This window comes from Pongo pygmaeus, chromosome 18 (genome assembly GCF_028885625.2).
Source record: "Pongo pygmaeus isolate AG05252 chromosome 18, NHGRI_mPonPyg2-v2.0_pri, whole genome shotgun sequence".
Lineage (NCBI taxonomy): Eukaryota > Metazoa > Chordata > Mammalia > Primates > Hominidae > Pongo > Pongo pygmaeus.
The window spans coordinates 46,674,280-46,700,421 of NC_072391.2; the positions used below are offsets into that span (position 1 = coordinate 46,674,280).

At 47.0% G+C, this 26,142-nt stretch overlaps 1 protein-coding gene across 7 annotated transcripts in view; it reads right to left on the bottom strand.

Annotated features, from left to right (window-relative positions):
• The window catches only part of ZNF423 (zinc finger protein 423), a 367,959-nt gene that overhangs the window by 114,732 nt on the left and 227,085 nt on the right, over positions 1-26,142 (bottom strand). For all 7 annotated transcript variants that reach the window (XM_054454364.2, XM_063655023.1, XM_063655021.1 and 4 more), the window contains one exon: positions 23,877-23,961. In XM_054454364.2, coding sequence (XP_054310339.1) covers positions 23,877-23,961 — 85 coding nt within the window. The remainder of the gene's footprint in view (positions 1-23,876; positions 23,962-26,142) is intronic.

Sequence of the window (26,142 nt, forward strand, 5' to 3'; positions counted from 1 at the left end):
GGCCTAATTGCCCACACCCTCAGTTTTGCTGCCAGCCCCTGGAAGGCAGGGTGTGAGGAGGCCCTCCTCATCTTTTCCACACTCGAAGAGTTTCACAGTAGAAGATGTCCACAGCCTTGGCAGCCCAGGCTGAGGATGGGGGTGAAGGTCAGGAGGGGCTGCACAGAACCAGGTCAGCTGGCAGGTCATGAAGGTGTCCATAGACCAGGGCACACTCAGCAAGTTTCGGGTGGGGGCCAGTTTCAGCAGATTCCTCCAGGTCGCCTAATGTGGAAGCAGAAGTGTAAAACCCGGCAGCCCCATCCAAGTGCCTCCTGCCCAGGAAAACAAGTGCCTGGGCTCCAGCCGCAGGCCCAGGGCACAGGCTGGGTATGGACCAAATTCCTTGGCGGCGGCCATGCGTTTCCAGCATGCAGAAATTGCTGCTGCCGATTCAAAACCAGGTCAGAGAAAACCGGCTCTTGTTTCCGGCAGGGGTGAGTGTTCCTCCCAGGGAAGGGCTCTGCAAAAGTCTCCAAACCGAGCACAAGAGACAAGTGGGAACCAAGCCTCATTCCCTCGGTGGCCCCGCGGCTGCCAAAATTACTGACAAACTGACCTACAAAGAGAGTTTCTATTTTGTGAGCAAACCCCAAAGGTTAACAGCGGAGCTGCCGGCGGGCGATCAGCACCGAGGAGCGGAAGCTTCCCCAGCAGCGCCCGCGTGGAGCCCTGGCACCTCGGTTTCGCAGAGAAACGTGTCCCTGAAATGCCAAGGAGAAAGGGAGGATGGGAGGAGGAGGTTCCGAAACACTGGTGCGAGAAAAGGGTCTGGATGGGAGGATACCAGCCCATCACCAAGCAGCCTCTCTGTCCCAAAGTTCTGGATCACTGTCACTATCTGGGGTCTGCTGCAGTGATCTCTGGCAGGGCCGCCATGGACCACAATGTAAATGGTGTCCCCTAGAGTTGTGCAGTAGACAACCTGCACAACCATATCCTGCAGGCCTGTGTCCTGTGGGGTTCCTGTCACTCAAAGAATCTTGCCTCCACACAGCACTGGCTTCAAGGACGTGTAATACATGCAGTCACACAGGTTCCTGGATTTAGAAAAGTCCAGCATATGGTTTTATACCCTACTGTCACTGTCTAGATTTTTTTTTTCTTCAGACGAAGTCTCACTCTTGTCCCCCAGGCTGGAGTGCAGTGGTGTAATCTCAGCTTGCTGCAACCTCCGCCTCCCGGGTTCAAGTGATTCTCCTGCCTCAGCCTCCCGAGTAACTGGGATTACAGGCGCCCACCATCATGCCCAGCTAATTTTTGTGTTTTTAGTAGAGACGCAGTTTCACCATGTTGGCCAGGCTGGTCTCAAACTCCTGATCTCAGGTGATCCGCCCACCTCGGCCTCCCAAAGTCCTGGGATTATGGGCATGAGCCACCACGCCCGGCCTAGAAATTCTTAATAATTTTCTGACATACAGCCCACATTTTCATTTTGCATCAGGCCCCACAAACTATACAGCCAATCTTTCCTCCATGTCTGAGAGTACCAGAGCCATGCCTGAATAATTTCTACCAAAAGTAAGAAAATAGCCTCCCTCCTTCCTCATCCTCCAGGCAGTCCCCTTGTGGCTTGCCAGGAGCAGGGGTAGGGCTTGGAGAGCCCTGGGGACAGGCAAGGGCACAAGGATGCCAGAAATCTCCAAAGCCAAGCCCTGATACAGGGAGAAGCTTTTGATAGCAGGAACCCATTTGAGACGAAAGGCCCTTGGGTGTTCTCATACGATACTGGTGTCTGAGCTGCAAGAACAGCCCCTGGTTGTGGCAGTGGATGAGCAACAGAAAGCAGGCCGGAGAATATGCACAAGCAGGTGGCAAACAGGGTCGCCATCAGCACCCCGCTGGCGGGCACCCGGGCCCCTCACCACTGTCTCTCAACCCAGGCCTCTCGAAGCACCCACAGCCACTGACATTTCATCACATCTGCCCAGCCACCTGTGAGAGAGTGCCCTCACCACTGGGGTCACAGAGGGCTGAAGACTGGCCACAGCCACCCTCCAGGACAGGCCTGACCCACACCTCCCCTAGCCCTGGTAGTGGCACAGTGGTCCAGGACAGAGCTTTCCAGTGAAACCTTCAAAGAACAGAACAGAGCAAGGCTCCACCCAACCCCGTCTAGGTGGCCCACGGGCACCTGCCTTGAACACACTGCCACACTGCAGTTTGAGAACCAGTGATCTAGTGGCCTCATTTCTAGTCTCCATCAATATTAAATAGTTGCATCACCTCAGCAGGGTTCCTAAACCTCACTCTATTTCTGTATCCATAAAAGGGGCATCCTGGGTTTGTGCAAGAGCTCAGCTTTTTTGAGGGATGCACAATCACGGTCAGTGCAATCCCTGTTCCCTCTGCCCCGGTCCCAACTTCCAGTCTAGCCATCTGGTCCTGCAACCTGAGATCGTTCTCCCATCCTCAAGGCTCAGAATTTTGCATTGCTCTGCCCCTGTGTCTGACCACCAAACACCAAGAAGCCTGCTGCGTCCACCCCATTCCTGGGCTGCCACGACCACTGTCCCTACTGGTGCGATGAAAGCCGGACACTGTCCCCTCCAGACCCCAGCCTGTCCACATCACCAGATCCTGGGAGGGCAGAATCAGAATGCAAAGGAACAGTTGAAAGAAAAATAAATCACACCCCAGAGGAAAGGGGGAAATGTATTATCACTTTCAACTTTTGTCTTGGATGCTGCCTGGCTTAATGTATTGGCTTCCATGCCCACAACAGCCCACTCTTCTCCTCTTGCCAAGGGTATTGAGGGTTCTAGAAATAGTCCTGGCCCTGGGTCTGGGCCACTGGGTCCCAAAGTCCCAGCTCCCAGGTTCCCACCGAGCTCCAGGTCCCACCACCAGCAGATGTAGTATCGACCAGAATTTCCCAGACTTCCCTGAAGATACAAATCCTGGGGGTGGAGGATGCTTGTTGGCTACCCAGATTTCCAGGCCTCCTCACACCCAAGTTCCATCTCTTCTCTCATTCATTAAATACTTACTGAATGAGATGGAACTTGGGTGGGTTTGCATCCATCCCAGCCTCTGGCCAGCTGTGCAACCTCGAGAAAGTGTCTGTCCCTCTCAAAGCCTCAGCTTCCTGAAACGTAAAATGGACCACTTAGTCCTGAAGTTTCCAGCTTTTTCTTGGCTTCAACAGAGCATCAAGCCCCTTCTAGACACTGCTCCAAACAAAGAGAGAACTCCAACTCAGCCTCCTAAAAGAGAACCAAGCCCAACCCACCTCCCTTCCATTCCCCAGAACAGACCCTCAGGCCCCCTTCTGAGAGACAGCAGACACTCCCTCAGGAGAATTAAAACACTATTTTTGAATAAATGAAGCCCCGGCCCTGCACCAGCCCTGGAAGACTGTGAGCTGGGTGAGGTGGCTTCCTGCATGTGCCTCACTTATTAAGACATTGCCACTCTGAAGAGTGGAGTCATTCCCAAGGCCCCCGTGGTCACTGGCAGGCAGCGGTTGACTGACAAGTGTCAGTTTCAGCTTGCTGATCAGCAGAGGCCAATAGGCTGTGAAACAAGGAGCGGATGTGCTAATGACAAAACTTTCCAAACTGAAAACACAAGGAGCGGATGGATTCCCGGGAAAGGTGTTTCCCCAACCTAGTACCTGGTGATGGGACGAATGAGAAAAACACTAGCCAAACACAGAGCTCAGAGTCATCGAGACTTCGTAATGAGAATGCAACAGGGGCTGAGCAGAAAGAGGGAAGGGCCGCTGTCACAGCCGCGTGCACGGGCAGCCAGCGCCATTGTCATAGCAGCTCTGAGGATGTAACAAGAAGCAAGCAACCGTCATCAGACTGTAAACAGAGTGAAAGCTGCGGAAGGACATGTAGGAGTCACCTTCCTATGGGAAAGTCCCACCCTTTGGGGTTAGAATTAGAGCAAAATAAAGTCCTCTCTTAGACGCTCTCCTGTGCAGTAAGAAGAAACACCCGTAATGCCCACCGACAGCACAGGCGCAGAAGGGGCCTGGCATGAGGGCATGTCACTAGGAAGACACACGCTGGACCTAGAGAAGCCAGCTTAAGAGCGAGGAAATGGTGTCATGCCAAGCCCATGGTTAGAATTCAGTAACACTTGCTGAGGAGTGGAGGGACAGAAAGAGTAGAAAATAGGGTAACCAGCAAAGTTGATACGCAGAATGTTTCAACAACTGGTGCACCAGGGTCCCCACCAACCTGAATTATCCCAGGGGGTGGTGTGGTAGCCCTGATAGACTGGGGTTGTCCCGTCAAGTGCTGGGGATGCCCAGGGGGCTCAGGTCCCAGAGGGAGAACCTGCGGATAGGGGTCTCAGGGCAGAAACTATTTGCTAGGTGGTTAGGAAGCACATGAATGTTTTATCAAACAGTACAGTGGTACTGGTGCATACCAGCTAAGGTGTCCTGACACAGGTGCCTTGGTGCACAGTGATCACAGGGGCCCTGGGATGGGTGAGAACACGGCGAGGAACATTCTAACTATCTTTTCACTTGTATGTTCCTTTAACTGACTGAGTAATGCTCCTGCCATCCCTGAAACAAGGCCTCCCAAGTCTCCGAGCAGAGAAGTGGGAACCATGCAAGCCGTGTGAAGGCCATTGGAACCAGAGCAGAGCCCACGGGCTGGGGGTCTGCAGGGAGAGGAGGTCACCAGGAGAAAGAGATGAGCTGCCTCAGGAGCAGGAGACAGAGCCAGACGTCTGAACCCAGATTCTGATCCTGATGCTGCAGAGAGAAGCCCCAAAATGTTTTATGGTGAAACATTAAATGTTTTGGAATTTTTTTTTTTTTTTTTTTTTTTTTTTTTGGAAAACAGATCTTGACAGCTGAGAGAGTCAAGGCCCTTCATTCACACGGTGATTACTGAGTTGTTGTTCTGTTTTTCCTTTAAGGAAGCAGGCCTTATGATAAACCCTTCGTGATAGCTTCAGGAATCCTTCAGGATAGCATTTTTTGTGGTCTTTGCATAGTGAAAGGTGCCTTTTGTGGCTTACTGCAGCCCTGCATAACAGGCCACAGAATTCAGAGTTCATAAACATAAGAAGATTAGCTAAGCCCAGCATGGACTGAGGACCTCAACTTCAGCATCTTTTAAGGATTCATGTTATCAGTAGAAACGACTACCTTTTTTCCCAAAGCTATGGGTTCTTTACAGTGTATGTTGATGTTTGATGGGAATCTAATCCTAACCCAGATTCTGGGGGCAGATCATCAAAACTGAAGAAGCTGGGTTTGTGTCACAGAGCTTCTTGATTTCAATCAGCCCCTGCAACTTTAAAAGAGTAGCCCACGGAATTCTCTTCCCAAAGCGAAAGGGTTGGGTAATGGGGTTGTTTTAGTCATATGAAAGTAAGGATCATTCTGCATCTTACTAGGCCCATAATTAATTCACACATTCAACTGTTAAGTCCAGAAATATGTTCATGTTGACAATTTGCATTTGATGCTTCAAAAACAATCTGGCATGTTTTTATTTGCCTCGAAATCTCAGAAACATCCACCCCATTCCATTATCCATCCAAACGCTACAATTCCACAACAGCTTCCTGAGGCCCCACCTGTGGGAATGAGGGGAGGGGGCTCAAGATGCCCAGTCAGGAGAAGTGGTGTTAGTGCGAGAGCTGTCCTCCTTTGAAGGACAAGACCACCATACGGCCAGTGGAATTTCCGTCTGCCCCTCCCAACTCCCATGACAGCTTTTAGCCCTAGGCATGAATGACTGGAGATCATTCTACCACCCCGTGTCTTCAACGCTGGATCAGTGATTTTCCCCTCAACCTCCAAGCACCAATTATGCCCCACCTTTGCCCAGCTCCTGGTCTACACTATGAGTGCACCCATCTGATATGTCAGGTGGGACCCCACCCCAGCCTGTCTACCTCATCAGCTCCTAGGAGAATAAAACCAGAGTGAGAAGGACGATCGGAGGGAAGAAAATAAAAAGCAATGCTGGCACAGGAACAAGGGATCGTTAGTATCAACATTTACTGCTAGGCTTGATTTACAACTGCCACAGACAGGTGAGTCAGAAGAGGAGGGGAGAGGGAAGGAGGAGGGACCTGAGCTCAAGCCCTCAAACTCTTAGCTCCAATTTCCGCACCCTGAGTCCTACAAGCTCGCACAGAAGTTGCTGTGGAATAAAACAATGTTTATGGAGGTTCTCAGTTGCCTATGCTGCTTCCAGATCACTCCCACAGATGTACTATTCCCTATTGCTCTGTCTAAGTACAACTAAAACCCTGAACATTATAAATGAAAGAAACAGAAGAAGATTCAGAAAGGCAGAGAGAGGAAGGCAGACCAGCCAGGGACCCAAGGAGTGACACAGCGGGGAGGACCTTGGGTTTTCTTTTTGCTTCATATATCCCAGACTAGGACCTGACAAAACTGACAACCCAGAAACACCAACAAGAATTTTGTTTTAAGCCTTAACCAAACCCCACTCTTTCTAGCCAAAGGACCAGGAAATATTTTTGCCTGGCAAAACAGAAAACTTTTAGACAATAACAGCTCTGTTCCAGGCAAACCCCACAGAAGAAAACTATGACCCCACCACCATCCACTCCAGCAAAGGCTGAATGGAGATCTGAGACTCCCATGCTGGCAAGGCTATAATGAGGCACTCACCGCCCGCTCTTCCCATCCCTGTTAATGTGGCATCAGAGAAACCCTAGCAGGGAGCCAAGACAGTCATACTTGCTGGGCCGTAACAAGGCCTCTCCCCATGGTGTCAGTAGAGACCACACGGGGAGCCTGGACTCCCCTCCTACCTAACAGTAACAAGTGCCCTAACCCATCCTCCTGGTATAGTGGAGACCATGTGGAGAGCAGAAATGAGGCATTCCTACCACGACTGCTCAGAGAGGTATGAGTGGAGACCTAGGGAGGAAATGAGCCTGGAATTCTACCCACACCTGGCAGTAGCAAGATGGCATCTGCACCCCTTCTGCACTGGAGTGGGGTCAAAGGAAGCCAGCTAAAACAGAGGGTTTAAATAAGATCCACAGTGTCATTATGTAATACATAAAGATTTCAATCAAAAATCATCTATCCTACCAAGAAACAAGATCTCAAACCCAATGGCAAAAAAGTCAATCAATATATGCCAAAATCAAAATGACAGAGATGTTGGAATTATCTAATGGGGAGTTTAAAGGAACCACCATAAAATTACGTCAATAAACAATTATGATCATCCTTGAAACAAGTGGGAAAAAAAGGAAGTCTAGCAAAGACCTCGATAGTTTTGACAAAGAAATAGGAGATACAAGGAGGCACTAAATGGAAATTTTAGAAATGGATAAAGGAGAGAAAATCTTAAAACCCAATGAATAGGCCTAACAGCAGAAGAGAGAAGAGAAAAAAAGAATCAGTGAAATACAAGATAGAATAATAAAAATCACCCAGAGTTTCAGGGGCCAGTGGGACAATAACATTTTTGTGATTCAAGTCCCAGAAGGAGATTAAAAAAAAAAAAAAGAGGACAGGATTGAAAATGTACTCAAAAGAGTGATGGCTGAAAAATTCCCAAATTTGGCAAGAGATGTAGATGTATTCAAGAAGCTGAGTGAAACTCAAAAGGAATAAACACAAGGAAATCCACACCAAGACAAATCATATTCCAACTCCTGAAAACTCCAGGACAGGAAAAAATCTTGAAAGCAGCTAGAGAAAAAATGACACCTTATATAGAGTGAAAAAATAATTCGAATGACAGCAGATTTCTCATTAGAAACCATGGAGGCAAGAAGGAAGTGGCAGAGCATTTTTCAACTGCTGAATAAAAAAGAACTGTCAACCCAGAGATCTTCTACATCCAGTGAAAATGATCTTCAAGAATCAAGGGAAAATTGAGATATTCTCAGATAAAAGAAAACTAAGAGAATGCGTCACCAGCAGAATCACCCTAAAAAGAATGGTTAAAGGAAGTTTTCTAAACAGAGAGGAAATGATTGGAACATTAGGTAGTAAAAACATGGTAAGGAAATTATACTGTAGATACCACTAATTTCCCTTCTCTTCTTGAGTTTTCTAAATTATGTTTGATGTCTAATACAAAATGTTAACACTGTCTAATGTACTAAATATATGCAGAAGAAATAGTTAAGACAATTATAAGTAGGGAAGAGTAAAGGGACCTACAGGAGGTAACTTTTCTACATTTCACTTGAACTGGTAAGATTATGACACCAGTATTCTTTGACAAGTTATGTGTATATAATATAATACCTACAGTAATCATGATAAAAATCTGTATCAAGAAATGAAAACACTGCAGATAAACCAAAATGAAATACTTAAAAATGTTCAAGTAAGTCACAGAAAGGAAAAAAGAAAACCACAAATGAAAAACAGAAAATAAAATATAAAATGGCAGACTGAAGCGCTCAGGTATCATTAACAACATTAAATATAAATAACCTAAATATACTAATTAAAAGATGGAGACTGGCAGACTGGGAGGAAAATGACTCACCTATGTGCTGTCTACAAAAAACTCACTTAAAATATAACAATACTGGCAGGTTGAAAGTAAAAGAATTCAAAAGGATATATCTTGCAAACATTGATTGAAAGAAAGCAAAAAGGCTATATTAATATTATATAATGAAGGCTTCAGAACAAAAAATTAGCAAGAGAGAAAAGAACATTAAACAATGATAAAGGGGTCAATCTACCAAGAAAATCTTAAATATGTATGCACCAAACAACAGAGCTGCAAAATATGCTAAGCAAAAGCTAATAGAGCTGAAAGAAGAACTAGACATATCCACAATTATAGTAGGAAACTTCAGAACCTTTCTCTCAATGATTGATAGGACAACTAGGCAGAAAATCAGAAAAGATACAGAAGAGCTCAAAATCATTGACCAACAGGATCTAACAGACATTTATAGAACACTCCACCCAACAATAACAGAATGCACATTTTTTCAAATGCGCAGAGAACAAATACCAAGACAGACCATATCATGGGTCATAAAACAAATGTCAACATATTTAAAATAACTGAAATCATACATATTGTTTTTTCCTATCACAATGGAACCAAACTAGAAATTAATAGCAGAAAGGTAGGAAAGCCTCCAAATGATAGAAACTATACGACATACCTCTAAATAATCATGGATAAAAGAGGAAGCTCATGGGGATTTTTTAATACACTGAACTGAACAAAAAAATAAACTACAACATGTCAAAATTCGTGGGACACAGCAAAGTAAAGGCTAAGAGGGAAATGTATAGCAATAAATGCTTAATAAAGAGAAAAAGTCTCAAATCATTAATTAAGCTTCTACCTCAAAGACCTAGAAAAAGATCAAGATAAACATAGAACAAGCAGAATGCAGAAAATAATAAGGAAAAGATCAGAAACCTTGAAACAGAAAACAGTAAAACAAAATTGAAAATCAATTAAACAAATAGGTGGTGTTTTAAAAGACTGATAAAATTGACAATTCTTTTAAGAAAACTAACAAAAAAAGTGAGAAGACACAAATTACCAATATCAAGAATGAAACTGAGGATATCACTACAGACACTACAGACATCAAAAGAGTAATAAGGGAATAATACTATGAAAAACTCTACATACATAAATTTGATAAATTAGATGAAATGATCTAATTTCTCAAAAAATACAAACTACCAGAATACACATAATAAGAAATAGATATTTTGAATAGTCCTGTTCTATCAAGGAAATGGAATTCATAATTAAAAACTCCCTGTAAAGAAATCTCCAGACCCAGGTGTTTTACTGGATAAATCTAACAAATGTTTAAAGAAGAATCAACACCAATTCTACATAACTTCTTTTGGAAAACAGAAGAGGAAAGGGCACTTCCCAGTTTATTTCAGTAAGTTAATATTGCCCTATATTAAAACCTGGTCAAAGACAGGACAAGAATAAAACTTCAGACCAATACCCCTCATAAACACAGATACAAAAATCCCTGACAAAGTATTAGCAAATAGCATTTAGCAATATATAAAAAGAAGTATACACCATGACCAAATGAGATATATATATCAAGGGTGCAAGGCTTACTCAATATTTGAAAACTGATCAATATAATCCACCATATTAACAGACTTAAGAAAAAGTGCATGGTCTCACAATAGGTACAGTAAAAAAAAAAAAAAAAGACAAAAACTTCAGACATTTGACAAAATCCAACACCCATTCATGGTAAAAACAAACAAACAAACAAACAAACAAAAAACGCTTAGATAGAAAGGGAATTCCTCAACTTGATAAGGAGTATCTACAAAGAAAACCTATAGCTGTTATTTTACTTAATCATAGAAGACTGAATGTTGCCTCCCTTAAGATCAGAAATAAGGCAAACATACCCACTCTCACTACTCTTACTCAGCATAGTGCCAGTAGGTCTAGCCAGGGCAATAAAGCAAGAAAAGGAAATAAAAGGCATACAGATAGTTAAGAAATAAATAAAACTGTCCCAATTTACAGATGGCATGATTGTCTATGCTGAAAATCCCATAGAATCTACAGAAAAATTCCTACAACTAAGTTGAGCAAAGTCAAGCAATACAAAAATGAACATTCAAAAACCAACTGTATTTCTATATACTAGCAATAATCACATGAACACTGAAATTAAAAATGCAATATCATTTATAATTGCTCAAAAAATTAAAATAATTAGATAAATCTATCAAAACCTGTACTAAATTAGGATGCTGAAAACTTAAAAAAAAAAAAGATGAAAGAAATCACAGATCTAAATAAATGGAGAAACGTACCATGTTAATGGATTAGAAGACTCAAGACAGTAAAGATGTCATTTCTCCCCAAATCAATATACACATTTAACATGATCCCAGTCAAAATTACAGCAAGAATTTCGGTAGATACAGACAAGATTATTCTAAGATATATATGGAAAGGCAAAAAGAGCTAGATAGCAACAATTTTGAAAAAGACAATCAATAAAGAAGGAATCAGTTTATTCAATTCCAAAACTTATTCTATAGCTATAGTAATCAAGACTATATTGTATTTGGCAGAGGGATAGGCACACACATCAGTGGAACCCAGAAACAGACCCACAGAAATATGCTCAACTGATATTTAACAAAGGTGCAAAAACAATTCAATGGAGAGGCTGGACATTGTGGCTCATGCCTGTAATCCCAGTGCTTTGGAAAGCTGAGGCAAGAAGATTGCTTGAAGCCAGCAGTTCAAGACCAGATGGGCAACATAGTGAGATCCTTCTCCACAAAAATTTAAAAATTAGCCGGAGGTAGTGGCCTATGCCTATAGTCCTAGCTATTTTGTTAGGGGGGAAGTTGGTGCTGAGGCAGGAGGATTGCTTGAGCCCAAGAGTTCAAGGCTTCAGTGAGCTATGATCATGCTGCAAACACTCCAGCCTGGGCGACAGAGTAAGATCTTGTCTCTAAAAACAAACAAAGCAATTCAATAGAAGAATGATAGCCTTTTCATCAAATGATACAGGATCAACCGGACATTCACAGGCAAAAATAAAAACAAAAACAAAAAACCTCAACCTAAGTCTTATATTGTATATAAAAATTAACTCAAAATGGACCATGGCCTAAAATAAAACTATAAAACTTTCAGGAAAAAAAAATAGGAAAAATCTTTGCACCAAAGGTATAATCCATAAAGGAAAAATTGACAAATCTAATTAAACAAAATTAAAAACTTTTATTCTGCAAAAGCTCCTCTTAAGATAAAATGACAAGCTCCAGACTGGGAAAAATATTTGCTAACCACATACCTAACAAAGGACTAGTACTTAGAATACATAAAGAACTCTCAAAACTAAATGGTAAAAAAGCAAATGATCCAATTAGACGATGGGCAAAATTTATGAAGGAACATTTCATCAAAGAGGAATGGCTGGCAAATAAGCCCATGAAAAGATGTTCACCATCATTAGCCATTAGGGAAATGCAAATTAAAAGCACAATGAGATATCACAATGCAACTATCAGATTGGCTAAACTAAACAAATAGTGACAGAACAAATGCTGGTGAGAATGTAGAGAAATGTGATCTTTCCTACATTGCTGGTGGGAATGTAAAATGACACAGCCACTCTGGAAAACAGTCTGGCAATTTCTTAAAAAGTCAAACATGCAAGTACTACAGACCTAGCAATTGCACTCTTGGGAATTTACCCCCAAAATAATGAAAACTTAAATATAATTCCATTTACATAACAGTCTTGAAATGATAAAATTATAGAAACAGAGAAGAGAGTAGTGGTTTCCAAGGATTATGGAAGGGCTGGGTAGGAGGGAAGTGTCTATGGCTATAAAAGGGCAACGGGAGGGATTCTTGTGGCAATGGAAATGTTTTGTAGCTTGACTGTATCAATGTCAATATCCTGGATGTGATATTGTACTCTAGTTTTGCAAGATGTTACTGTAGGGAGAAACTGGGTAAAGTGTACAGAGGACCTCTATGTGAATCTGCATGTGAATATACAATTATCTCAAAATAAAAACTTTATTGTCTTTAAGCTAAAAATGTTTAAAGGACAAATAAAAGCCCAGGCGGGGCTTTAAAAGAAGGGGGAATGGATAGGGAGCGGTGGCTCACAGCAGTAATCCCAGCACTTTGGGAGTCTCTGGCGGGTGGATCACCTGAGGTCAGGAGTTCAAGAGCAGCTTGGTCAGCATGGTGAAACCCCATCGCTACTAATAAAACAAAAATTGGCCAGGTATGGTGACGCATGCCTGCAATCTCAGTTACTCAGAAGGCTGAGACAGGAGAATCACTTGAACCTGGGAGGCAGAGGTTGCAGTGAGGTGAGATCGTGCCATTGCACTCCAGCCTGGGCAACAAGAAAGAAACTCCATCTCACACACACACACACACACACACACACACGCACACGGGGCGGGGGGGCAATGAGCACCAGCATTCTTCCCAGGCTAAGTGGCCTGTGGCATGGGGATGGTGGAGAGGGTGCAGGGTTGCCAGGTAAAATACAGGATGGCAGGCAAATGCAAATTTCGGATAAGAAATAATGTTTTAGTAGAGTATGTCCCATGCAAATGAATGGAGACATACTTCGACTAAAAATGTATTGGCTGTTTATTTGAAATTCAGACTTACTTAGCCTGTATTTTTAGTGGCTAAATCTGGACACCTAGAGGGGAAGGATGGGACAGGAGGGTTCTGGAGCCCCCAGGGACAGTGGGCTGAAAAAGGCAGGGTGGAAACAGGGAGAAGTAAAAGAGAATGAGCAAAGAGATGCCAGAGGACCAGAAAGGCACCCAGGCTAGGCAGTCCCACGTTGGGGGCAGGGGGCAGTCACAAGCTGGGAGGCCTGAAGTCCCCGAGCTGCTGGTGAAACAACCCTGTGTGGGGCAATCAGGCAGAATCCACAGGTCTAAAGAGCGGATGCTGGAGTCTCGGTAACAGGGGGCCTGGCAGCCTGACCAAGGGGCTCCTCTAGGCACCAGGAGCATCACCCAGTTAACCCCAGGCCAACCCCTGGGCCTCTGTCACCATGATCTGGCTCCACCCAATCTGTCTCCCCTCCCTACAGGGAAAGGACGTGCTGAGCAGTGGGTTCAAGTGTTCAGGTCGGTGGGCAGCCACGTGCTTGACCAAAACAAAAAATGCTTTGATGAGACTTTGCTATCAGCCTGCAAGTCAGTTCCAGGGAGGCCGCTGCACACATTTCATTTTCACCTTGCTCCCACACACACCCAGGACCTGCCCTTCTCTTCTGTGTGGTACCCATCATTATTGGACACAATCAGGAGCTCTTCCTTGTTCTCTTGGTGAACACCTGTCTGCTCCCACCAGACTCTATACTCTGGGACAAAATGGCAAAGACTGTTCTGCTTGCTGCAATATTCATGCTTAGTGCCTCGCACATAGTAGGTATTCAAGAAAGAAAAATAACTTGGAACTGGGGGACATTATGTTAAGTGGAATAAGTCAGGCACAGAAAGACAAATGTCCCATGTTCTCATTTGTGGGAGCTAAAATTTAAAACAATTGAACTCATGGAGATAGAGTGCAGAGTGATGGTCAGCAGATGCTAGGAAGGGTAGTGGGGAGGGAGGGGAAGTGGGGATGGTTAGTGGGTACAAAAATATAGTTTGACAGAATCAATAAGATCTAGTATTTGATAGCACAACAGGGTGACTACAGTCAACAATCATTTATTGTACATTTTAAAATAACTAAAAGAGTATAATTGGATTGTTTGTAGCACAAAGAAAGAATAAATGCTTCAGGTGATAGATACCCATTTTCCCTGATGTGATTATTACATATTGCATGCCTGTATCGAAAGATCTCATGTACTCCATAAATATATACACCTACTATGTACCCATAAAAATTAAAAATTAAAAAAAGAAAACTGAATGAATGAAGGAATAAATGAAAAATCGGCTTGATTGGAGCTACTCCTTCTGGGTCTGTCCTCCAGGCCCAGCCCCTTGGAGTCTTGAGAAGGCAGAGAGGGGGGGCCATTCTTCTTGCAGAAAGCCGTCAGAAGCATCCTCTAAGCTGATAAGCACTGACATCTGGGATATAGGCTTAGCATAGCCAGTTTTTCCTCTCTAAACAGGGACTCTGTCATCATCATCATCTAATAACACTAATACAATATTGATAGATACCATTTATCCAGAACTTACATATGCCAGGCAGTGTGCTGGGACCTTTTCATACATTTTAACTCATTTAATCCTCCAAACAGTGCCAACCAGTAGGTGTGGTGAGTTGCTCTGTTTGTGCTGCCCCTTCTTGTGGAAATAAAAGCCCTCTTTCTTTTAAATAATACCCTTCCTACTTCCACTGCTGGGGGGCAGACACCCAGGAAGGGCAGGGGTCACCAGCCTGACCAGACAACCAGCTCCACCTCCCTGGCTATAACGATTGGCTCATGGGCAGCTTCAGGACGCTCCTGAGGCCAGTGGAAGAGGCCTTCCACTCTCTCCCCGCTGGGCCCCAAGGATCCAAGGCCAGGTCTGGGGCTCTGAAGCCCACTGGGTGCTCAGGACAGAGGGGACCAAACTCTGTGGCCACTGGCCACAGGACCCTTGTTGTCTGCTGTTATTCTAGTAAGGCTCAGCCAGAAGCAGGTATGAGGGAAATTGTCCATGTATCAGCTGCTGCCAAGCAGCCAAATGACATCAAAGGATGCTCAACAAAGTCAGTTCAACAATCCAGGCCACCAAACCCGTGTGACATGACAGCAAGAAGAGAAGGACATGCTTATGAGCCGGCTCAAGCAAGATGATGCCAGGGCTCCAGTGCTGGCCCCTCCAGGACCAGCTCCATCAGCATCTCCCTCACTTCCATCTTTCCTCTTCCCCTTCCTGCTGGCTCTCTCTCCCGAACCTAGAAACACACTTTGGTCTCTCTCTCTTAAAAATACAAATACTTCCTGTTACCTTTGGAGCCTTCCAGTTCCCACTTCTCTCCCTCCCCTCCCAGCCTGGAACCCGGAAAGTCCACCAACACTGCTGCCCACCCCCATCTCCTCCTGACCCCTTCCATCTGATGCCAGTGACCCTGCTCACACCCAGGACAAAATGGCCATTTGTTGCTGAGCCACACAGACCCTCTTCAGCCTCCCTCCCAGAGCACTTTTCACACTGCACCCAACTGATATTACTGGAAACACTGCTCCTTCAGCACCAACCACCCCACACTCCTCACTCTCCAGGCTCCTCCCAGATGTTCTCACCATCTATGCTGATGCCGCTGGATCCTCTTCCTCAGACGGCCCTGCTGGCCAGACACCAACACTCAGATCTCCATGGGTATCTTGTGCGAGGCTACATTATCACAAACACTCAAGCCAACCAAACGTGATAAGCCTTCAGGTGCAGGGGTTAAGGGCGCAGGCTCCAAGTCACACTGGCTGAGTTCAGGTCCCTACCCTGAAACTTAGTGACATTGGACATGACACCTCAACTCCCCATGGATAAAAGGAAGTAATGACAGCACGTCTCACAGGGTGTTGTGAGGGCGAAGTGTGATAACACCTGCAGATATGGAAAGAAGGGCCTGGTGCTGAGTAAGCTTCATTAGATGGTACTGATTGATACGGTTTAGCTCTGTGTCCCCACCCAAATTTCATCTCGAATTGTAATCCCCATGTGTGGAGGGAGAGACCTGTAATCCCCACGTGTGGAGGGAGGAAGGTAATTGGATCATGGAGGTGGTTTCCCCAATGCTGTTCTCATGAATGAGTTCTCACAAGATCTGATGGTTTCATAAGGTGCTCTTCCCCCTTTGCTTTCTCCTCTCTCTCTCCTGCTGCCATGTAAGATGTGCCTGCTTCCCCTTCCACCATGATTGTAAGTTTCCTGAGGCCTCCCCAGCTCTGCGGAACTGTGAGTCAATTAAACCTTTTTCTTTTATAAATCACCCAGTCTCGGGTAGATCCTTACAACAGCATGAGAATGGACTGCTACATGAACCACTGCTAGCATCACTGTCTTCTTTGCCAGTCCCTAAGAGCTCTTCCTCTGGCATGGTATCATCTGCCACCTGTCACCCAAAACCTGGTCACCTGAGACCTTTGCGTCTTCCTAACTTCTCCCCCTCCCATGTTCACTCAATAGCCAAATCTTGCTGGTTTTGTCTCTTAAATGTTTCTCCAGCCCATATCCTCCTATCCAACAACCTCACCTTCTCTCACCTACTTTATCTCATCCCCTTTGCTGTGATCCACCTACCTCCTGCCTCACAGTTTGTTCTGTTGCAGTACTGAATTGTGTACAGTGTCCCTACATACTACATGGACCTCTTTTCTCTATAATTGCCTTGTACTAGTTTCTTTGCCTGGAATTCCCCTCCCACCTTACTTCTTATACTCTGAGACCCTGATTAGGTGTAACCTCTTCCAGGAAGTTTTCCTGGAATACCCAGATTGGGCAACATGCCTGTCCTCTGAGCTCCCTTATCTTAGACTTGTGATGTTACATTGAACTTGCAGGTTACCATCTCCTGAGCTGGGTTAGCGGCCCCTCGCAGAGCCCACTGAAGATTTTAATAGTGTTTACTGAACATGAAGGTATGAGGTTACTATTAGAAGAAACCTCAATGACACAGGCCTTCCCCCAAAACAAACAAACAAACAAACACATATGCATACAAAAGGAACTCAAGGAAATGAAAATTTCCACTATTTTAAAATTCAGAACTGATGGATTCTCCATAGACCTAAACAGCTTCCTCAAACGAACCAATGGGATGGATTCAAAGTCAGGGAAACCAAGTCCTTTGGGCTGGTTCTCTCACCCAGGAAGATTGTTGAGGGGGAAGTGACCGCCCTAGTTTGGGGGTTTGGGAAGGAAAAAAAAAGAATAAAAAAGAATTGGATTATAGGCTTGCTGTACAGGCTTGTTATTCTGACAGAACAGTTCCAGAACCTGAAACATGATCTCTGGAGGGAGAGGGAGACATTTTTATCACATACTAAGGTTACACAGATGTTTTGGGTCTGGTGTTACCTGAATCAAAAGCACCATTGAAGAGCCTGACACAGCCCGCTTCAGCAACACGTGATCCTAGCAGAAAGGAGACAGGAACCCCTTTTTCTTTTCCTGTTCATGAGATTTTCTTCTGTGGTTCTATTTGAGTTTTTTGTATCTCCCTGGAGCTGAGGCGAGACACTGACTTCCACTCCAGACTGTCCTTGGACCAGAGATTCCTTCCCCTCCAAAATGCTGCAGTCTGGGCCTTCAGCACGGGGCCAGGGTCCAAATGGCAGCTTGAACAGTGGGCCCTGACTCTGCAAGGCGGTTTGAAAGTATCTCCAGGGATGTGCTTCATAAAGACTTGTAAGGTAGAAAAACCCTCTCTCTGTCTGTCTCCCTCTCTCCCTCTTTCTTTTACACACACACACACACAACACACACATACACACACACATACACATACACACACAGACACAAAACACACTCCTCCCTCCAGGTGGGCCAGGGACAGTCCTGCCACAGTGACGGGGAGGGCTGGGGACGAGAGGACACACAAGGACAGAAGCTGGCACTGGGGACACTTTAAGGGCCTGGGCAGGAGGCAGGAGGGGTTGATTTTCCAAACACCCACTTCCTCCCCCATTTATTTGCCCCTGACAGCAGAGCCCAGCCCTTGAAGGCACCCAGGGAAAGGGCCGGCATGAGCATGAAAAGCAGGCCTCCGGAATGACTAATGCCCCACCGGGACAGGCCTGGCTCTGGCCTGGCTGCCCGCCAGAGAGTCCGCAGCCACTTTCCAAGGACAGCAAGGGCAAGCGTTCCTGACAAGATTCCCTGAGGACCATCCCTTCCCAGCCCTGACCCTCCCTGGGGCTCCCCCAAGGGGCCCGTGAGGCCCTGCGTGAAGATGTCCAGGGGCCCAGAGGCTGAGTCACTCCCTTGGGGCCAACCTGGGTCATGGCAAGTTTGTTATCTCAAGGACAAGTTCTCAGACCCCTTATCCAGCCATCCCCACCCAAAACAAACTAAAAGTAAGGCCTCTCCAGCAAATCGGCTTCCTGGGGGGTCTCTAGACTCAGGCCCTGCCCCCCAGGGTGAGGTGCCATGTGCCCCAGGAGGGCAGTGTACATACATTGTACATATATGTTCAACACATGTGGGCAGACCCACTGCTCCTCCCTTCCCAGCCGTGGGGGGCCAGCTTCCTCTGGGCCAGGCCCCCTATAAGCCTCCTTCTCTCTCCTTCAGCAGCCCCCCCGGGGAGCCCAAGGCAGGGGCCTCCTGCAGAGCCATTTCCTGGAGCGGCAGAGGTGGGAGCCATCCTCCCAGAGTCCTCGGAGGGGGTGAAGGGGAGGTGGGGAAAGGGCGACTGGGCAGAGCCGGGTCACCCCGGCAGGAGGCCACAGCACAGAGCTCTGGGCTGCTCCAAGTTTTTCATGTGCCTTCTGGGGGAGGAAGTGTCAAAGCCATTTCAAAAGCTGGGGGAGTCCCAGGGAAGGGGCCTCATTCTCCATGGGGAGGGGGGATTTCAAAGGAGACCCTGCTGTTGAAAGGTTTCCAAAGACCCTCACCTTTCTATCAGATCCAAATCACTCCCCTCCAAGCAGCAGCCAGGAGAGGGGTGCTGGGAAAATGTTTCCAAGGAGACATGTCCCTGAGTCATCGTAACTCCCAGGGTCTCCGGGCTGCAGAGCCATGCAGAGGCCCCCGCTATAAAAAGGCCGGTTTACCGCGCCCTCAGGGGAGCTCTCCAGCAGCCCGGGTCCCAGGGGAGGCCTGCCTCAGACCCCCAAGTGCCCTGAGTTTATGAGAAGGCTGCAGAGCTGAACAGGGCCACTTCTACCCACCAAGTCCCCCTGGTGCCACTAAGGGGGACTTTTACCCCCGTCAGCGGCAGGGCAGCCACTCTGGGCCCGGACCATTTAGCAGGAGAAGCCATCCACAGGGACACTGGGCCCCAACAGATTTACTGGGATTGCAGAGCCAGCCCCAAACCAGGCCTGCTGTGCCTGCCTCTCACCATTTCCCTAGCAACCTTCCCAAGCCACCAGGGCCGGCCAGAATCACAGCACAAGCCACATCTAAGTTCCATCAACTTCTCCCCCTGCCCTGTTCACTCACCGCAGGACCACAGCAGGTGGGTCTTCGTTCTCTTCCCAACTGGTTCCTTCTCAACACCGCAGCCAGATTCATCTTCCTAAGGCTCAGGCCAGGATATACCCTGCTCCAAAACCTTCAATGGCTCCTTAGCGCTTAAGTCCAAGGTTTAAACTCAGGTACCCACAGGGACCAGAGGCTGGAGACTTAAATGAGCAAGACCATGATGCCTGGGAATGCATGCCTTGCCTACAGGAAACTGCTGCTGCTGCTGCTAAGTCACGCCAGGTGGGAATGATGATTGCGGGAATGTGAAGCCCTGGCTGCCACCTCTTGTGGTTTTTCAAGAGAAGCCTAGTAAATCATAGCCAAGGGGCCCCCAAAGTTGTACCCTGGCCTACGGGGTGAAGGACAAACCCAAACCCCTCCACTTGGTATCGGAGGTGCTCCATGGCTCACCCCAAACCCCTCCCCATTCTCACTCCCCACAATACCTCAATCTCGGCCAGGCCAAGCACCTACAGCCCACCCAGACTCACCTGCTCTGCTCACCCCCCATCCTGCTATAGGCAGTGGCTCACCACCCTTGCAGCCTGGCAGCAACACTGTTCCAGAGCCTCCTCCTGATGTTCAACCATCCCTCCGAAGGCAACGTCCCCACTCTTCATCCTTCAACGCCCAGAGGGCCCTGTTCTGGGAGCACCCACACCACTGCACTGCACTTACCTGCATGCCCATCAGCCTTCCCCTGGACAGGGAACCCTGAGGTCTCTCCCACCACAGGCCCTGGCAGGGGCTCCAAACACAATGGAGGGACCCTAGCTGTGGTTCAGACCCTGCCTCCATTACTCAGGCTGGAAGGACTTGGGTAAGTCACGTAACCTCTCTAAGCCCCGGGTTCCTCATCTGTCAGATGGGGAACTAGTGCCCATGTAAAGTGCCTGGCACGTAGAAAGGCTGAGTCAGTAGCAGCTGTTAGCATACTTATTCAATGTGACCTCTTTGCTGCATGCTATGTGCAGTGTCTTCTATGGGATGATCTCTGAGGCAGAGACCACGTCCCCTGTACTCCCATCACCCACAGAGACCGCTGCAACTCTCAACATGCCATAGGTGCTCAGTCAAGGTCCTCTGGTAGACTGGGTTGATGAGGCTCGGGGAGGGCAGGCAGGTAGCAAGTGCAGGTTAGAGCGAGAGGGACTGCCCAGCCACCAGAGGTCTGGCTCACCCAGGGTTCCATGCCACAGTGAACTGGAATCTGCGCTCGGGGACCAACCAACCACTCCCTGCTGCCTGCTCCCCAGGCCTCCGACTCCCACGTTCCTGGGCTCCAGGTCAGCTGACAGTGCTGCAGGGCAGGAATGGGCAAGGGGACCCATCCAGCCCCCCAGCCAAGGTGCCTTCCCTCAGAAGCCCGGCCCACAGCTCACACACAGGCCCAAATGCCCCTCATACCCTCCTTTTGTGTTTCCCACAACTCTAGTTAAGAGCAACCCCCTCGCCTTGCACTTGAGGACACATAGCTTCTAGGCTCTGCACTAAAGGCAAGGTGGGAGAGAGGAGGGAGGAGGCAGAAACACCTCAGAAATCACTGTGGTCCAATTAGCCAGGCTTGTGCCCTTCATGCTTACAAACAGGAATGCGCATTAACACCTGCTACAAAAGCAAACATTTTTAGATATCTTCATCTTCACCTCCCTGACACTCCATGAAAGGACTTTCAGCAGCCAGTGACTGACAGGGGAGTGCTCCTTCTTATCCTTCAGCAGGTGGCTTTCAGACGTAGAAATTAAGAAGCCACCAATCTCCCTGTCAGGCCAAGCTCCCAGGGCCCCCACCTGCTCTTCCTGGGCCCCTCCTCCCCACTCTCCACCAGGTGAGCCCCACCACACACACGATTGGGAGTCAGTGGCTGCAGGAGACTGGCTCCAAGGCACTGGGGGCAGAGGCTGTCAGATAGGTTGGGGGTCAGCGGGACTGGGATGCTGGGCATAAGCATGGCCAATGCTGTGGCTAGGCAGGGACCAGGGGACCCATACCTGCCCTGAGAGCACCTTCACTAAAGAAGGGCCTTTGCAATGAAAACCTTGATGGCTGTACAAATGTGGAGCAAACTGCAACTCTCATACACCACTGGTGGGGGCGTAAGTCCATATAACCACTTCAGAAATGTATTTGTCAGCATTTACTAAAGGTGAACATCATTTAACCTGTGACTCAGCAAGTCCATCCAAATCCTATATTCCCATTTTATATACATATTTACACATACAAAGAATATAGTATATAACAGTGTATAATGTATTATATATAAACACAAAATATAATATCTATATATTCCTATAATCACAATAAAATCACATACATATGTTCATCAGTAGATATGTACATGGGGCCAGGTGCGGTGACTCATGCCTGTAATCCCAGAAATTCAGGAAGCTGAGATGGGCAGATCACTTGAGGTCAAGAGTTTGAGACCAGCCTGGCCAACATAGCGAAACCCTGTCTCTACTAAAAATACAAAAAAATTAGCCAGGGGCGATGCTGCATGCCTGTAGTCCCAGCTGCCTGGGAGGCTGAGGCAGGAGAATCGCTTGAACCCGGGAGGCGGAGGTTGCAGTGAGCAGAGATCGTGCCACTGCACTCCAGCCTGGGTGACAGAGTGAGACTCTGTCTCAAAAAAAATCAAACCAAACCAAAACAAAAGAAGACATGTCCATGAATGTGCCAGCACTATTTCAGAATGGGCCCATCAAGAATCAAACAGATAAAGGGTGGTTGGCATGCTCCTGTGACAGATTATTATACACCAGTGAGAGGCATGATCTCCAACTAGAGGCAATAATGTGAAAAGTGAAAGATGTCAGGTGCAAACGAGTAGAAACTGTGATTCCATTTCCATAAAGTAGAAATCAGGCAAAACCAACCAATATTATTAGACATCGGCATCATGATGACCTGTTGGTGGTAACGGAGGGCCTGAAGGAGCCCAAGAGGTAAGCTTCTGAAATGCTGGAAATAGTCTGTTTCTTGATCTGTGTGTGGGTTACACAAGTGTGTTTAGTTCATGAAAATTCATTAAGCTGCTCACTTATGAGAGGTTTTCTAAATGTACGCAGTAAAGGGTTTTGTAAACCAGTACTCCGATGGCATAGCTGTTAAGACAACAATGAAAAGATGCTAGAAGAAGAAAAACAGAGATGAAGTAAAGATGAAGTTCAGGCCAGGCGTGGTGGCTCACGCCTATAATCCCAGCACTTTGGGAGGCCGAGGCGGGTGGATCACGAGATCAGGAGTTCAAGACCAGCCTGACCAAGATGGTGAAAAATTAGCCGGGCGCAGTGGCAGGTGCCTGTAATCCCAGCTACTTGGGAGGCTGAGGCAGGAGAATCGCTTAAACCTGGGCGGCAGAGGTTGCAGTGAGCAAAGATTGCACCACTGCACTCCAGCCTGGGCGACAGAGTGAGGCTCCGTCTAAAATTAAAAATTAACAAAAAGATTAAGTTCAACCCACGACTGCAACTTTACTGCTCAGACTAGAGTCTTGGAGAAAGTGATCACATGTCCAACAAAGACCCAGGGTACCAGGCTTCTTGAAGCTCTCCCAGGCCCCAGCCCATCCCAGGCCAGCCCCTTCCCTTAGAACCTCCATGCCCATCAGAACATCAGAACATCCAGCTGTGCCCTCTCCTACAATGAGGGCACCCCTAGCTGCCAAGGAGACCACATCCACCCATCCAAGGTAGAGGGGACTTCACAGCTTCCCGGGTCTCTTGTGCCAAGTGTGTGAACTCCATAGAACTTTGCAAGCTGCCCTTCTAGAGAGGCTGAATTTTCCAAAGTCCAAAACCACTTGAAGAGGAATGGGAAAAGTACTGAAATAACTTTGTAAGCGTTCTGTTTTGACAGTGTGCCTGAGGAATTCACCATGTTGAGTAGGGAAATATGAGCAGTTAAATCTATTCAATGTCATGACACACAAAATTGAAGCATAATTGCTCCTGAGTGCTTGACAACTGGAAAGCACTTTGTTTCAGAAACGGAGGGAAATTTATGCTGGAAAATGGAAGAGATTGTCAAAAGTTTGATTGCAATGTGAGTGGAGCTGCGACAAGAAGGCTCAGATGGAGAAAGGGCCCCCATTCTGACATTTTCACTCCCATGTGCAATGTCTCAGAAACAGCAGCAGTGACTCTGTCCTTTGGCCTAAAAGCCAGTAAAATGATGATTGGAACCGCAAATTTAAAACCCCAAAGAGTAGCTCCAGCATGGCTGGGAGGAAATGCTCTCTTACCAATCATGTGGTTGGCAACGTGGATTTGGATCTCTCTCTCGTTCTCGAAGGTCATCTGGCACTTGATGCACTGGTATGTCTTTTTCTGTTTGGAAACCAAAAATAAAAGATTTAGAGAGGCAGGAGGTAGAAAAAGGAGAAAGCAAAAGTTCCTAGGGGGCCTGGGTCAAGACTTTCCAGAATGGTTCCAGTCCCCTCCTAGGTCTCCCCAGGCCATTCTCTTTCCACCTTCCTCTAAATCCAGCTCTACCAGACTGAGGAAGGGGCATGAAGCTACATTCCAAGGGAGCTGCTTCTCTGCTAGATCTGGGAAAACTCCAGTCTCAAGGTGAAGCTTTAAGGGAGCTGAGGGGAGGCCTCCTTGCTTAGAAGGGCAAATCCATCTACCCATGCCCCCATCCATCCAAACATCCACCCATCCATCCTCCATCTACCCATCCACCCATCTACATACACAATCACCCGTCTACCCATTCATCCATTTACATACACGCCCATCCATCCACCCATTCATCTATCCATCTACCATCCATCCTCCATCTACCCATCCATCCATATACCCATCCATCCATCTACATACACACCCACCAATAGACCCATCCATCCATCCTCCATCTGCCCATCCATCCATCTACATACACACTCACCTATCCACCCATCCATCCATCCTCCATCTACCCATCAATCCATTTTTCATCTATCCTTCCATCCATCTACTCCACCCATCCATCCATCCTCCATCTACCCATCCATCCATCTACATACATACCCACCCATCCATCCTCCATCTACCCATCCATCCATCTACATACATACCCACCCATCCATCCATCCTCCATCTACCCATCCATCCTCCATCCACCCATCCATCTGTCTATATACATACCCACCCATCCACCCATCAATCCATCCTCCATCTACCCATCCATCCATCTATTCCACCCATCCATCCATCCTCCATCTACCCATCCATTTATCTATATTCACTCACCCATCCACCCATACTCCATCTACCCATCCACCTCCCCATCCACACATCTACACACACACATACCCATCTACCCATCCATCCATCCATCCATCCATCTTCTATCTACCCACCCATCCATCTACATAAACACCCACCCACCCATCCACCCATCTACATACATACCCACCCATCTACCCAGTCATCCATTTACATACACACCCATCCACCCATCCATCCATCCATCCATCCACCCATCCATCCTCCATCTACCCATCCATCCGTCTACTCCACCCATCCATCCATCCTCCATCTACCTATCCATCCATCTACATACATACCCACCCATCCATCCTCCATCTATCCATCCATTCATCTATATACATACCCACCCATCCACCTATCCATCCACCCTCCATCTACCCATCTATCCATCTACTCCAACCATCCATCCATCCTCCATCTACCCATCCATCCATCTACATAATACCCACCCATCCACCCATCCATCCATCCTCCATCTACCCACCCATTTATCTACATACTCACACACCCATCCACCCATACTCTATCTACCCATCCATCTCCCCATCCACACATCTACAAACACACATACCCATCTACCCATTCATCCATCTTCCATCTACCCATCCATCCATCCTCTATCTACCCACCCATCCATCTACATACACACCCACCCGTCTACCCATTCATCCACATACACATCCACCCATCCACGCATACACCCACCCATCCACCCATCTATTCACCCATCAGTCTATCCATCCATCCACCTACCTATTGTCTGTCTACCCCTTCGTCCATCTATACACATATCCATCCATCCGTCCATCCATCCATCCATCCATCCATCCATCCATCTATCTAACTTTCTACCTATCCAATAACCTTCTCATCCATTTACTCACCCTAATAACCATGTGGCTGAGCAGGGGACACTGTTCCTGCCAACTCTGGTGTTCAAGGGTGGCTAAGGAACTCCTCATCTGCCCTAAGCACAAATGACCCCAAGAGTTCCTACAGCTGGTTTCCACACAGAGGGGCTAGTACCACCTGCCTGTGGGAGCTGAGGGCAGAAAAACTGAGATGAGAAGCTTCAAAGCTTCTTGAAGAGTTGTTCCAAAGAGTGAACCTCACTCACACAACTAATCCCAGATGGTCTGAAACACCCCAGGGACACAGGTGGTGTTGCCCATCTGAGGGAAGGACTGTGGCTGTGGGGTTTTTTGAAGAAAGAGGGGTGGTATTGGGAATCAAAATATCCAAGTTTTTTGAAGA